Source organism: Scomber japonicus, chromosome 20 (genome assembly GCF_027409825.1).
Source record: "Scomber japonicus isolate fScoJap1 chromosome 20, fScoJap1.pri, whole genome shotgun sequence".
Lineage (NCBI taxonomy): Eukaryota > Metazoa > Chordata > Actinopteri > Scombriformes > Scombridae > Scomber > Scomber japonicus.
In genome coordinates, this window is record NC_070597.1 from 14486121 (window position 1) to 14501682 (window position 15562).

A 15562-nucleotide genomic window follows, 5' to 3' on the forward strand; every position below is an offset into this window, starting at 1 on the left:
TTGTATGGTGTTGGAAAGTGGTCATACGTTATATGAATTTATTATTTGCTGGTCCATTTCTTTGTCTTCTTAATAACATGTTATTTTTATGTTGAAGAATTTTTTGTGTGCTGCTTTCCATCATTGTATGAAGAAGTTAAATCCAACTTTCTTCTATTGTGCTAATGTGGTGCTAATGTGAACCAGCTGTTTATAGCCCAGATGTGGAAATTGCTATAACTGACCCTTAAGAATTGTAAAAAGATAAGTAAAGATATCCTACAGTATATGTCAATCAACGACAATTACAGTTTCTTTCTTTTTTCTTTTTTTCTTTTTTAATCTTGTTTGTTCTTACTGGAGATTGCAATATGATCCTTTTCTTCCTCAGTGAGAGAGAAGGCTTTTTCCAGTCTCTTCAAACAGCAAGAAAAGCCATGTCATTTACTGCTATGCCTCTGAGCCTTTTAATTAATCAGTGTTGTGTACTTTGAGTGAGTGTGTTTGTGTGTGTCTGTGAACGCTTGTCTTTCCAGATAACCTTTTCTTTCTTTATATTTATTTTGTGCAAGATGAGTAATCAACAAAAAAAATCATACATGACAAATATTCAGACTAAACAAAGCAAAACTAAATTTGCATAAATTCCAAGAGGGACCCAACTGCAGTTAAGATGACTGACGAGGGCGCCGCCATATATCTAATCCATGCCAGAAGTCCCAAGCGGAAGTTTCTTCTTGGTGTAATGTAATGCTTTTTCAGCGTCCATAATACATCCATGGTCCATATCGATTAGCGGTTAGCACATTATTTAAATACTGCACAGTGATGGTGATAATGGTGATAATGCGGTGAGTAATGGGTATGGACAATGAGAGTAATGATATTGCACAGTATTGAATTACATTAAATATTAAACATTAAATATTGATAAATTAATATTCATCTGAAAGTAAGTATGACATTTGTTGTAACTGTATGTGCATGTTGCAACTGCTGCCTAATCTGAAAGTGCTCAGTTAATTTGGTTGTTTAAATATTTTATTAATCCTCATTTTATTTAATCTGAGAACTCTATTCAATCTTAGTTATTATTCAGGCCCATTGTGAGTGTGTGTTTGTGTGTGTGTGTGAGAGAGTGAACCCCCCTACCACCACCACACAAACATATCCCATCAGCATCATCATCTTATCAACCTCTGTAATAGTAATAATAGTAATAATCATCTGTGTTAGTTGTATGCTTTTAAGCATAATAGTGAGAATCATGTTATCCTGACACATGATCTCGACACTTCAACAATCTGCAAAAAGGGCCTGCAGAGATTATACTTTCTGCGCAGACTAAATTCTTTTAATGTTGACAAGATTTTAATGGTATTATTTTATAAAGCTTTTATTGAGTCCATTTTAATGTTTTGCTAGATTTCATTTTATGGAAACTTGTCAATAAAGAACAAAAAATAGTGAAAGAAGCCAGTAAGGTAATTGGCATGCAGCAGCGTTCTCTCTCAGAGATCTTTGACAGGCTTGTCTTAAAAAAAGCACGGTCAATCTTATCTAGCACTGATCATCCACTTTTGGAGGAATTAATTCCCCTGCCATCTGGACAGATATTTAGGCTACCTCGAGCACCAACAAATAGGTTCAAATTTTCTTTTGTCCCACGGGCAATCAATACAGTTAACCTGTACAACCCCTAAAAACAACATTTCTTACTTTTATTTGGATTGAAATTGTTCTTATCAAGTTTGGTTGTGTTGTATGTCACTGTTTATTTATCTATCTATGGTTGTTGTGTTAGTTGTTTTTTGTTACTGTCACTGCAAACCAAATTTCCCCTCGAGGGACAATAAAGCTCTGAACTGAACTGAACTGAACTGAACTGATCATCATCATCACCAATTACATCCCACCAATAGCAATAATAATTTTAATCTTAAAAATTGCAATATTAATAATAGTATTCTTATCTATTTATTAATTAATATACAGTCTTCATCCTACCAATAGACTTAATATCCAATAATAGCATTTGTAATGAGAGTACTGATAATGATAATGCTATTACCTTTACAACAACAACAGTAACAATAAAATTAATAACAATATGAATAATTAATTAATTAATAATGATAATGGCAATAATAATAGCTACCAGCATTAATAATCAATAATAACAATAAAACCATTGCTACTGATGACTGCTACTGTCACTACCATCACTCCTGTTAATAAAAACAATAAAAGCAATAATATGAGTAACAAAACCATAAAAAAGGAAAAATATTGTATTTCTAATATAGTAGTTATAGTGGTAGGTATAGTAGGTATTTTGCTAGATGACTTGCCTCTTCCTCTTTTTTTCTTTTTTCATTTGCGTGATTTCACCTCAGATATGTGTGTGTAAAGGTAGAGAGCACAGTTCAGTGATTACACATATGATGGATCTCAGATATGAACAAAAAGTGAATCTTTGAGCTGGTGTTTTAGATGCGGTTCCATTTGTTGTCTGAAATTCTTACTTCAGGTTCAGCCTTGTTCCATCTCTTTTTCTGTGCTAGCACTTTGCCAAATGTAGCCTCTGAGTGAGGCTCTTTAATAATGCAACAGTGTCTAGTGTCACCCACTGAAACAAACACCCCTCGAGCCACTAGCCCCACCCACGGAACTGCAGTTGGCACAATCTCAAAGCTTTTTGAGGGTGTCATTTGAAATTATGGCTTTGAGCTGTTGACAGTTGAGAAGTGGTGGAACATTAAATATAAATGTTGTAGCTGTTAAATTGAAATAAGCAAGAAAAAATTAAAATATGCAAAATTCAAAATGCAAAAAGCAAAAAGCAGCACATAATTTCACCCCTACACATACAACTTCATAACGCTGTACTCAAAAACATCAAGTGTTGCAACGTAACTGTAAGGAGTCCACAAAGTTCCACCGACACCTAACCAATCTCAACACCTCAGAGGCTAGTTTAATGTATTTTAGTCAGATGCAGGTCCGTTGTCCCATAGCACAATGGCAGGCTATTATATTAACACCATGACTGAGTGAATGTGGTGACAGGAATATATGAGGGCTCAGCATGGTGTGAAGCCGTGCTTCCAGCCACAAAATGCTTTCAGAGGTGGACACAGGGAGGAAACCAAGGGGAAGGAAAAGACAAAAGTAAAAGACAGTAATAATAACACCACAACACAGAAACACAAGCTATAATAGAACAGCATGAGGGAAGCTTAAGGTGAGATGTGAAAGATCGCTGGCTATAAGCACCCAGGAGGGGGCATGAGCTGTACAGACCAAAGAAAGATTAACAAGTGAAACCTATTTTTCCGCAGATTTGACACAGCGACCCTAGACCACTGCTTTTCTCCACCCACTCCCCCAGCTTTGCAACCATCTAGGGAGAGGACATGTGCTGTGGGTGGTGCAGCCCTATAAGTTCTCTGGGTTTTCTACAGAGGATGAGTTTCTCATTCTGCAAGGAAGAATAGAGCATAGTGTTCTTAAAGAGGCTCAAAACACAGTGTGTGCGTGCGTGTGTGTGTATGTGTGACTGTATGTGCGTATGTGTGCATGTGTGTGTGTGTGTGTGTGTGTGCGCGTGCGTGTGTGTGTGTGTGTTTGTACATATGTGTTTTTGAGGCAATAAGGCAGAGGATGAGCGCAGTGAGCTGGAAACAAAAGGCTGGCTCTGTCTGGGCAGGTGCAGAGGGAAGGATGAAACTGAAGTCCATTTTGGTCAACGCCTTCCATACCATCACTGTGATAAACTGATAGCTAGCGCTAGCATGTCTGTAATGTCCCAAACTATATGTCAGCTCCCTGGACCAAGGCATTATAGCTTAAGACACTTTCCCTCAAGGTCTGTTGAGTCGTTGTGAAAGGACTTACACTGAATATGCTGACATCACTGTTACACAATGATTTCTGCAGCAATGCTCCAAGCAAGAGCCTCCTAAAAGGTTACAAAAGCATTTTTTTTGAATAGCCACATCCACCCAGTGCATATGTATACTTTACAGCTCTGAACTACTGTCTCTGACTCTTATGTGCACCTGCCCTGCCACATGCACCATTTGTACATATTGCCATGCGTATGTTCTGTCTGTGACTGTGAATACCTATGCATATTTGTGCATCTGGAAACATTCCTGTGCATATGCTCCCTCCATCTGTGTTTGAATAGCCATTGCACGCACTACTCATACTGTAGAGTTTGCTCTTGTACTTATCTGTAAGAGCTCAGACATTTTAACAGTTGAGAGTTATATATGATAGTATGAATGCTTTCAAGGCACTTTTTAAGGAAGGAAAACCAAAGAAGAAATTTAGTTTTATAGTTAAACACCTTTCACCACCTTGGTGAATTAATATCAACACCTCTGCTGGGATAAAATTGTGTTTCAAATGAAAAGAGAGAGGGTGTACACCCAAGAGACACACTGCACTGAAACAGACGTGTACCAACATGAAGGAATAAGGGCACCCAGACTCTGGTAAGACAAGATACAAAAACTAATTTCCCATCAGCAGAGAGCTGAGGTGGTGGTAACTAGTAACTACTCTAACTTTATTCTAAGAAGAGACTGAGTCACCCTCAGGAATGATTTAGAGCTAGAGGTGAGCATACTGTATGAATACTTCATGGGAATAGAAAATGTTGAAGGCTATAGAACAGTCAAAACCCCCAACGTGAGAATATTATTATGAGAAATTTGATTATGTTCTGTTATATCAAAGTCAATTTTACAATACTCTGGGGTCATATGTTCTCAAACATAGTATCCGGGAGACCTACACCAAGAAAGCACCTACCTCAGATGATTTTATGATGAATGTTGTCAAATGTATAAAAAGCTGCAGCAGAATCATTTAAGTAGAGGATCATTAACTGTTTTTGAGTGCAGTTTGTGGAATTCATATATCTAAAACCCCAACTGAAGGGTTTAACTAAAAAGGGATTGGGCAGGCAATTAGTGAATTTACTGCTGTCTTTCCTTTTGAGTATTTCCAAATGAAAGGGAAGTTTGAAACAGTCTCAGGTTCATGTGGATGAAAGTATGTCCCTTGAAGTCGAGATATACAAAACAGAAGGCGCAATGCCATCAGAGAATTATCCAGGGTGCCAATATGAACAGGAAATGTGGGAGGATTATTAGCCACTTGTATTGCAAGTGAAGTGACAGCAGAGGGGATGATATGAAAGCCTCTGTAGGTATCTTCATGATTAATAAAATGACAGACCATTGCTTCTTGAAAATGAATACTGCTGTCAACTGTTGCAAACTCTACACTAAGTAATGTTGGTGTACAATTCTAAAACAGCTTTTATACCATTTTGTTATCAGGTAGAGCCTAAATGATCTAGACATTGCTTCAGTTTGAGCAGCATTTGGTGGTGATTTGTGCTGTCTATGCACTGTCCTTCTTGAGGAATGGTCAAATATCCCATTATGCACAGTTCAAGACCTGTGATTTGATAGTAATCCAAGCAGGACTAACGCTGCTCTGAATGCATTGGTTTGCTCTTCTCTTTGTAATGTAGCTGGTAGTCAACATATTGATAGATTTTCCATGCAGGCCCCTGTATTCTCCCTTTGTCCCCTCTTGAAATAAATCCACATAGAATTGTGTTTATCCCAGGCGTTCACAAGTGGCATAAAACAAAGCAAAAGTGAGATAGGAGGGAACCAGTGAAATGGGTTTACACCATGCAGGTCTGCCATTGTCTGCCACAAGCTATTTATTTTATCCCCTGACACAGATATCATCCTCTAGGAAAGTTTGCCATGGCAATTGTTCCAGAAAGTGAGACGTTCTGCACCCGCAGGGTATATGAGAGGGTGGCCAGAAATTATCCTATTTTCTTGCACAACTAGTCAACAGCAGTAACAGCTCCCTCTGGGAGTCAGGGGTGTAATGGAGAAAAAGAGGTTTATCAGGCATGAGAACCCTGAGCCAGCTCTAAGTCACATGCAATTGCTTTAATGATGTACAATCAGACAGAGAAAGGGCAGCTCAGGAAATAATGTAACAGGAATAACAGAATTATCTCATGATTTAGTATTTCACAGGGGGGTTCTTGGGGCATTCATGGTCGCTGTGCCAAGGCGCTGTCTGGGGCTTGTTGTAAGATAATAGTGTTAATTTTGATAAGAATAAAGGGGAAGAATTGAGGGGGGAAATTCTTTAGAAAACCATTAATGTAATCTTGTGTGGGATTAATTCTCGAGTGCAACGGGAGTGCTGTGAGGGCCAGTGTGAAGTTTATTCACAAAGCGTCCCCTCCTAATCTGCAGTTTAAAATGTAAAGTGTAATTAAAGACACTCTGTCTGACTATAGGGGGATACATCAGTGACAGAACATCCTCACCCTGACAGGGGACTTTAACCTAAGTGGGGACAGCTGCTGCTAATCCACATATTCCTGCCATTATGTATTATACACAGCATTTTTCCTGTTTTGCCTTACATACTCTATCTTTGTGCACCTGCGCAATCTTATTTTTATTTTGATCATTACTGCAACAGGGATAAAATGTTAAGCCGTATTCCTGAAGCCACAAATACTGTATATATTTAACCACTTACTTACTACATACTCTACTCCTCTTCTTTTTTGCAGAGCTGCAGTTCCCATGGATCATCTGTTAAGAGCGGCAACGTGGCACCAGGCACATCGACTATAGCCCCACCTATTCTCAGCAGAGCACTGTCTAAAGGGAAACGCTTCAGGTGAAAATTTGGCATCCTCTTATGTTCAGCCCCATTTCATATCTTTCACTCAGCCCAGATCCAGATATAAGAGGCAGCCAAGTAAGACATGTAATCAACCTGTAATATGGCAGAATATAAAGACCTCAAAATGATGAACAGATCATTTATAAACATTGATAGGAAGATTTAGGGTGATTGTAAGTACAGTAGGAGCAAGTATTATATAGTATTGCCTGTATTCATATCCTTTGTCAGATTCAGACATTTTAAAGGAGGTTTATTGATTCATCTAGTTTATTAAAATGAAAACAGAGATTGCCTCAAAATATTTGGGAGAGCAGATGTCTTTATTTACATGCATGTCCAGTAAACAGTGCAAAGAAAATGTGTGCTCAGGCAGATCCTGAAATTACTACTTGCTCTCGGATCGGGAAACGTGCAGAGAAAAGAGAAGACATCCTTTGAGGGGAAAAAAGAGAATTTTAATGTGCAGAGTTAAACATTGATTTAGCCAAATTCTTTTCACGCTATCCTTCAAATGACAGTAGATTCAAACAGAAATTAACATTTTTTGCTACAAGGGATTTCTGAAGTGGTTGTGCTTTGTGATCACAGCAGTCAGTATCTAATGCTGCCATATCAAATCCTTCAGAAGAACACAAGGGTGTGTGTGTATAGAGCATGCAACAATAGCCCCATTTGGGATGTTTACAGAAAAACTTCATTTGTTCTGTTGATGTGGATGTAGCCACACTCTGACAATTAATGACATTCACACCATGCAAACATGCAGGGAACTCGCTCTAATGGCAAAACTGAATGCCTCCGAGTACCTTTTGCACTCAATGTTGGTAAATCACTAGAATGGTTTGAATGTTGGTAAATGTCTGCTTTTCACTTGATCATGAGCAACACTGAAAGAATGTTGTAACTGTACTGTATGTCAGGATACAAATGAGACCATGTTGTCTATACATAAGGCTCTAGATATGTATTTATTATTTAAATGTTGTTGCTAGGTGAGTTAGACACGCTTTCAGCATTATATACTGTAGCAAGGACATACTGTACAGCACATGAAGTGATTACAGGCAGCTATGTTTGGGAACATAATGAGAAATGTACAGGTTGTGTCTATACAGGCACAGTCTGTGAATGCCTGGTTAACTATGATAACAACTTTAGTGAAAGTCCCTGCTGAGCGGCAGTTTTCTTTGTTTTAATGGACCGCTGCTGTGTCACAGAGGATTTTTTTTTTTTTTTTCAAAAGGTTGCCATGTGTGGCTGCAGGGACACATGGCAACTTGTCCTGGCTTTGTATTCTCCACAGTGTCATGCAGGTGCTTCATGGAGAGCAGCTGACAGTCAATCATCTGTTCAGCTTGTTCTCAGAGTAGGTGGAGGCGGGGGTGAGAACCAGACTGTGATGGATGATGTTAAGATGTTTTCAGCTATTGACCTGAGAAACTGGACCACATTGCGAGCTATAAAGAGAAATGCCCCATAAAAACATGTCAATATAGGCCATCAATATTGCCTCAAAAGGTTACCTGTGCATCATTGACGTTATCACAGGTTATGGGTATGTGCAGATTGATTTACTTGCTTGAATGCTTACTTTATCAGTTTTTTGCTAGAACCATAAAGAAAATATATACTTCATAAATTAGACAAACACATAGCCTGCTTTTCAACCAATACCTTTATGGTGAGTTTACCTTCAAAGTATAGGATTCAGTTTTTTTCTTTACATTTCATAGTGCTTGCTATATATATCCAAGTACAGAAAGCACACAAATCAATCATTATACATCAATCATTTTCACATTTGATAGATACTGAATAAACTGACCAGCACAGCTTGGTATGTTCACTCACTCTTTCTTATTGCTTTGCCAGCAAATTCTGACAGAAATAACACTTTCCAAATCAATGTATCCACACAGCCATTCATCATCATTCGTGATTCGTCATTTTTTTTCAATGATGTCATCGTTGGATTATGAGGAAATTGCGGTATTGAAGGCTAATCAATGTGCTCAAGTCAAGGCAGTCGGCTTGATTTTTTATTATCAAGCTGAATGGGAACATACTCGGTATTTCAAGGAGTACCCTGCTGGTTCAGTGAAGGACAGTTTCTGATATGTTCATATAATAGATCCAGGGCCTTTGTCACATGTCATTGTCTTTCAGTGGTTTCGAACAATTAACACACAAACAGTGAGAAACGTGTTCAAATATGTGTAGGATATTCTCATGGCTGGACATTCCTGTTGAAATCAGACACAATTTTAGTGAATTATGGAGATAATCAGCTGCCTTTTTGTTCAACCTTTAACATTCAATATTCAAAAGTTACAACAGTATGCTGATGTGTTGACAAATGCTGGCCAAGACTATAGCTAACATTAGCCATGCTAATTGTTCCACCGCCATGGACATTTGGAAATTGTGCTGAATATATTTGCACAGTGTTTCAGTCAGCTTTCAATTAATAACTAGACATCTACTGGACTAGTTTACTGCATAAATTAAAAAGAAAGAGGGAGTTCAGTTTAAGGACAAGCTATGTCATTACAACTATACTTGCCTGAATGAACCACAGTTTAATCATACAAGCCATATACATCACCAGGGGTAATGTTACAGACACCAAGACAGACATTAACAGCATCACATAGCCTGGTGTGGCAGCCACATATTAACACACACACACGCACACACACACACACACACACACACACACACACGCACGCACACAGAGCTAACAGACGCATCGGCATCATTAATCAAGTATATGGATAGAGGTAAACCTGCACTTACATGCTCAGTAACAGTAAAAAATTACACTTGAACATAGCCTGGCACGACAGCTACATAAACTATACACCTGCACACACACACACAAGCACACACACAGATGGCAGAAGCAGCAACATCAGCATAAAATCCAATTGGCTTCAGGTACCTGTGCTGTGCTTTTGGCATGGAAGAGTAGATGTCGTTGTTGGAGAATCAAGTGCTAAGTCACATACGGCTGCTGTTTGGGGAAAAGGTTGAATTAGCAGTCAGTGACGTGTTGTTACTACTTGGCACTTGTTGAGGAGAAAGGTGAGAATGGAGGCTGAGTGGCAGCTGAACTTAAATTCTCTTCCTCCTGCTCCTTACAACATCTGCCAAAAAAATCTGTCCTATCATCATCAACATATGGTAAACAAGCAGAAAGAAACAGGAGTTGTTCATTTTTATTGGTTGTATAGTCAGTTAATTGAAATTATTCATTGACTGCTATTCACAGGATGATCCAGCAAAAAAATAAGCCTTCTGATTGGCGTACCCACTGCTATGCACCTTGGAGTATGGGAAGGATTGTCATGAAATTTTGTACAAGTTGATTCCCAGAGGATTAATAAAAACTTATTTTACCTCTAGTGCCACCAAGAGGTTAACATTTTTGAATCAGAGTCATCATAAGTCACAGGCCCTTATAAGGATAAGAGACTTGACAGGATCCCCCCAGAGTCTAGAGTCTAGACTCTGGTGGTAGTTGAGTAAAGTTGGCAGATGGTTGATGGAAACAGCTTTCCCAGGATATTACACAGGTCATAGTAGTTGTGGGGAGGAGGTGCATTGTGCAATAGGTCTGAAAGACAGAATAGCAGAATTACTACAATACCTACAGAAGGGCATCTAAGGACTGCTTGGCTTGAGGGACTGGGGGTAGCTGTAGCACCACAAGCAGGTTAAGCAGGCAATACTTTCCTTTATGATCTGCAAAGGTAATGACATTTCTCTAAACGATTACGATTACTCCATCGACTTTGTGATCTTCTGACTTGTCCTCTAGTGCCACTACATTTCATGTTTCCATCATTGATGAATTGTTATCCTTTTGATGATCCCTCGACTTCTAACCAAAATAAGTCAAAGTTCAAAATTTTTGTTTGTGTTATACTTGGATATTACTAATGCTAATTATCAGCAATGTCACTGTAAGCCTGTTAGCATGACAATGTTACCATTTAAATAATCACCACTGTGCCTAAGTACAGCATCAGAGCCAACTGGCATGGCTGTAGGCACGTGATGTTGTAGCTCTTCTCTCCTCTCTTTGATTGAACCATGACAAACTAATGATTAATGTAAATTGTATTGCTTACCGATAAATTACTATTCTTTTCATATGATTATGATAACCCAGCCTGATGCTTTGAACACAGTATCAACGTCATTCATGGTTTAAATTTATGCGTTTTCCTCTCGAATATGGAACAGAAAGGTCACAGTCCATTTTACATGAATGAACAGAAAAGATGAGATAAAGATGTTACAGTGGATTAGTGAGCATTGTGTGGGCTGTTGTGTTAAATCACTGATGTTCATCCCCATTGTTGTTTTCCACTCTGGTTACAGGAGTAGTTCCCTTTCGCTCAGTCCTGCCCAACAACGAAGGGAGAACAATTACTTCAGGACCCCACCCATATCCAGAGGAAAACACAAAATATCTACAAACCTCATTGATGGATCCAGAGTGGCCGGCCATGTGTACAAACACTTACAGGAGGATGAGTCAACAGATATGGAGTCCATAGGAAGGTGAAATATTTTCTCTTTTTTTTGTTTGTTTAGTTTTGTCATGTTTATCTGAGCCTCACAGAGGAAAATCTCTCCACACTGAGGTCAAATAGACAGTTCAGTGATACAGACCCCCAGACTAACTGAGGTTAAGTAGGAGTGGCAGAGGGATAATTTTGGGAGGAATGAGTTTATGACTGAAATGCTCACAGTTCAAATCCGTGAACTGGCTTATGAAATCTGATCCAGACAAATAAATGAAATCTGCAGTGCCCTCCTTCAACCGGGACTGTCACAATTAATTTGGAGAACACACTTGATCCCAGCCGTATCCTGATACTGGGACAGTGCAAGATATGAGTCTGTGTGTAATCCTCCCTTCACTTGCCACTGGGCTGCTGCTGTGAATGAAAATGTGTTTTTATCTGCAATGGTTTTATCAGGGTTAGAAATACAACGACAGCGCCAAAGCTAATTAACAGATGATACACAAGTTCAATGATTTTCAAGATGTCCGGAATGGTTTGATTTTTGGTAAATGAGCGAACATTATGTGAAAGCTTCATGGTTTTTTACAGTATATCAAAGAAATGATTTAATTTTATGTCACAAACTGAACTCAAACCCAAATTGGACAGCTTTCTAGAAAAATAATACCATTTCCAAAGGATTCATTTGAGGCATTGGCACATTTTGAATTCTCCTTATGCTCATTCTGATGTCGAGGAAAGACAGCAAGTTGCCCTATTTCCATGGCTATCGTGAGTGAAGTACAGCTATCAGCAATGTTTCAGGAGACATTAAAAGCAGGAAGGACTTAGCAGGAAGCCACCTCTCACCATGGTGGATATCTGGGGGCTTAAAGTAACTTAAACATTTTACAAGTAGTCTACAGTCTGATACTCTCTGCTGGCATGCTTTCAAAAAAATAGCCTGATGTGAAATCTTCTCTGACACATTTGTTATCAAAGAGGAGTGTTCATCCAGTTTCCTCAAGTAGGGAAGAGATGATCCATGAGAAGACAAAGTTGCGTATTTTTTCACATCCATTAAAACTTTTCTGTTTGCCCAAAAGATTTGGAGATTAAAAATAAGATTGGTTGTTGCTTAACATCTACCAGAGCTGGGTAATATTTATCTTACACTCATCATTGAGGTGCTTGTTTTCCTAAGTAGAATAATGCATAATGTCAAGCAGCTCCACAGGCATCCCCACTTAAAAAAGTAACACTGAAAACATTGAATAATTTTAGGTTTTATTTACAGATGCAGACGGGAGTGTCTTGAAGCTTGAGTAAGGAAGTCCTGTTTAGCATATGACTCAGAAACAGCCTAATTTGCTGTCAGTGTGTGCAACTTGAGCGATGGCACTGTTATCAAAAACGCCTGTCATTAAAGCGCTAGTGTCCCTCGTGCATTCCACACACTTAAAAGTGCCTAGCAATGTTCCTATTAGCATGCCAACCTGATTGAGCGTTACAGTGACTTGTAAGATACACTGCAAGCTGCCAAACTCTTTATGTGACCTATTTCCATAATTTACATTTTTAAACAAAGCTCCATGGAGCTCAGCAGTTCTTTCAAATGGTTGTGCAGAGGGATCCTCCAGGAGCATAGCAGTTGCTCTCCTTCACACAAACACTCATTCATGTGCTCAAACACACATGAGAAAATAACAAACAAACTAACTAATGAAGAAACTAATGAGAATTCTTTTTTTAAATCATAAAGGCAAAATCTGTAAGCTATAGGCAATTAAATCTAACACAGCTTTTTCAAGTGTTTAGGAGAAGAGATGAAATAAGGGGGCTTCTCATCTTCTTGGGGATAAGATTGCATTTGTATAGTTAAACAGTTTAGATCTCATTAGTCATTGATAATTCCCTTGCAGATCCATCAGCCGAATATGGCTTTCACTGGCCTCCAGGAGGCTGAATTGACCTATTTTGAGACTTATCAGACATACAACACCAAGCTACCAAGCTCACAGCCCCCTCCTCCTCCTCCTCCTTCTCCTCCTCCTCCTCCTGCAGCCCCCACCTCTTCCTTGTTGCCATGGATACACCCTCTCATCTCTGGAAATGAGAAACGGGAGGTGGATGGGAGAGTGAGAGAACGAGGGAGGGAAAGTGAGGAAAGAAAGAAGATTGTGCAGAGGTGATGTTTTAGGTGCAGTGAAGTAAAGATGGAGGCACGGAGTGACGCGCGCCATAGACAGTGTTGAAAAAAGAGGCAAGAACAGCAAACAAACATGAGAATACTCCATTTTGTGACAACAAATCCCCAGCTGAGTATTGTCAGATCCATTATCCACTGTCAAAACATATATTTACCTATCGAAGATGAGTACAGGATTGAAGGCAAATTTGCTATGGATGTTATTTTTAGATATGTTTTAATCTGCCGGATTTACCTCCAGCTTGCATCTCCTCCTTTCTAATACCGAGGGAGGAGTGGGAAAGTAATTCAATTATTTAAACTTGGTTATGCTACAAACAGTCTCTGAAGGCTGACAATAAAATTGGCTGTCTCCTAAGGCTGTGCTGGGGTGATTCCAAATGTGAATTGAGTCTTCAGTAACAATATTAGCTCTTGTGCACATTCTACGCATATAAAAACGTACCCACTTAGCTCTGGATACATTTCTGCAGCTCTCCTGTATATTTTCATACTGAAAATGATGCATTTCAAGCTTGTCGGCACTGTAATACTTCACTCTTTTGACTGCAGAGTGCATTATCATGCAAACATATATGCCAAGACTCTCACACCTATTAGTACATCTATATTCACCCAACTGTCACATTATAGTATAAGCCTGTCAGACAAGGTGTGTTCAGTGAGACTGCAGAATAAGTCTCATGTCAGAAAATCTAAATTAAAGTACACGAGTAAGTCCAAAAAGGCTTCTTTTTTCTGCATACTTACACAGGCCAGGGTCAGGAATCCAGCAGCTGTTTTGCTAAAGCCCTAAATCTCTGATAAGGCATTCATGAGAGAAGGGATTTTTCAGTTAAACATCCATGCAGCAATAATACAGGCTGCTCATGCTGAGGATTAGAAATAATTACACAAAGATTATGAAAAAACAATACCTAAATAATAATAATTTTGGTAAAAGAAGGTTGTTTCTGTGGAAGAGGTGTATGAAATTATGAGAGGACTGAAAAGGGTAAAAAGCACAAAAGCAGGTTTATCTCCACATTCTATATTACTCATCTCTTTTATTCATCTTAGGAAATGAGTGTCTGGAATGAAAAGGTCACAGTATAAATGACTTGCTCTTTAATTCTCACCCTGTCATTTCTATTCTTTCTTCTGCCTTAAGGTGTGATTCTGCCAGTGGAAGGGTTGGTGCCCTCCTCAGCAGGACCTCACTCTCTCACTTTGCAGCCAAGAAGGGATGGGCCGAGGTCCCTTGCACCCGCCTGGATAAGGGAACAACCTTCCTGCCACCCTCCCTGCGCACCCGCTCTGTGCCCATCATTCCCTCGCTTCAAGCATGTGACTGCGAGGCAGGGCACGCAGACACAAGTGACCGGAACAAAGGGAGACTTCTTAAGTGGCACCCTGTGTTGGCTGGAAAGACAGCGATGCCCATTAGCAACCCTTCCTCAACCCCATGTGAGACTGTTGTGCTGGCGCCTGGTGTTATGCCTGGCAGTGTTAACCCTCCTGCCACAACCACCGCTCCCAGCTCCACGCAAACATCCTCTTCCATTGAAATTACAGTGGAACTCGCACAGGAATTAAAACAGAAAAGCCTTTCCAACCCCATGAAAATGTCTGGGTCTCACAGCGAGATTCACCGCAGTGGCACAAACACTCAGGAGGCTGGGACTGTGCGGGAGTCAGAAGGGAAAAGTGTGCAGTATTCAGCCAGAATTCTCCACACAAGCAGTGGGACCAGAGGTTTGAAGGCAGCAGTCCAAAGAGAAGCCCAGGGACCGTGCCAAGGTCAGATGTCCCTCGTGTATGGAGGCGCAAACTTCTCCTTGGCCACCAAAGGACCCAGCTGCAGAGGAACTGGAAATGCTTATGCCAGGCCTTCTGCTAGCTGATTGGATTAACTCTGTAAAGCTTCAAAGACACTGTTTTCAATAACTGTATACCTTTGCCGGTGTCACAGAATGGTTAGCAGGTGGGACCATCTGTGAGGCCACACGGACCAATAACAGATGGCCGTCAATTTTTCGAAGGAACATGAACAGATTGAACTGCAGAGGAAAGAATACTGACACAACAAAAGACATGAAATTTTAAAGAAAAAAAAAGACAAACAAGC

The 15562-nt window shown here is 39.6% G+C and overlaps 1 protein-coding gene across 1 annotated transcript in view; it reads left to right on the plus strand.

Moving 5' to 3' along the window:
* Nucleotides 1-15338, plus strand: part of nrg3b (neuregulin 3b) — a 204406-nt gene extending 189068 nt beyond the window's left edge. The window contains 3 exon segments of the mRNA XM_053340829.1: nt 6611-6720; nt 11116-11298; nt 14606-15338. Coding sequence (XP_053196804.1) covers nt 6611-6720; nt 11116-11298; nt 14606-15338 — 1026 coding nt within the window.
* Nucleotides 15339-15562: the final 224 nt, after the last annotated feature.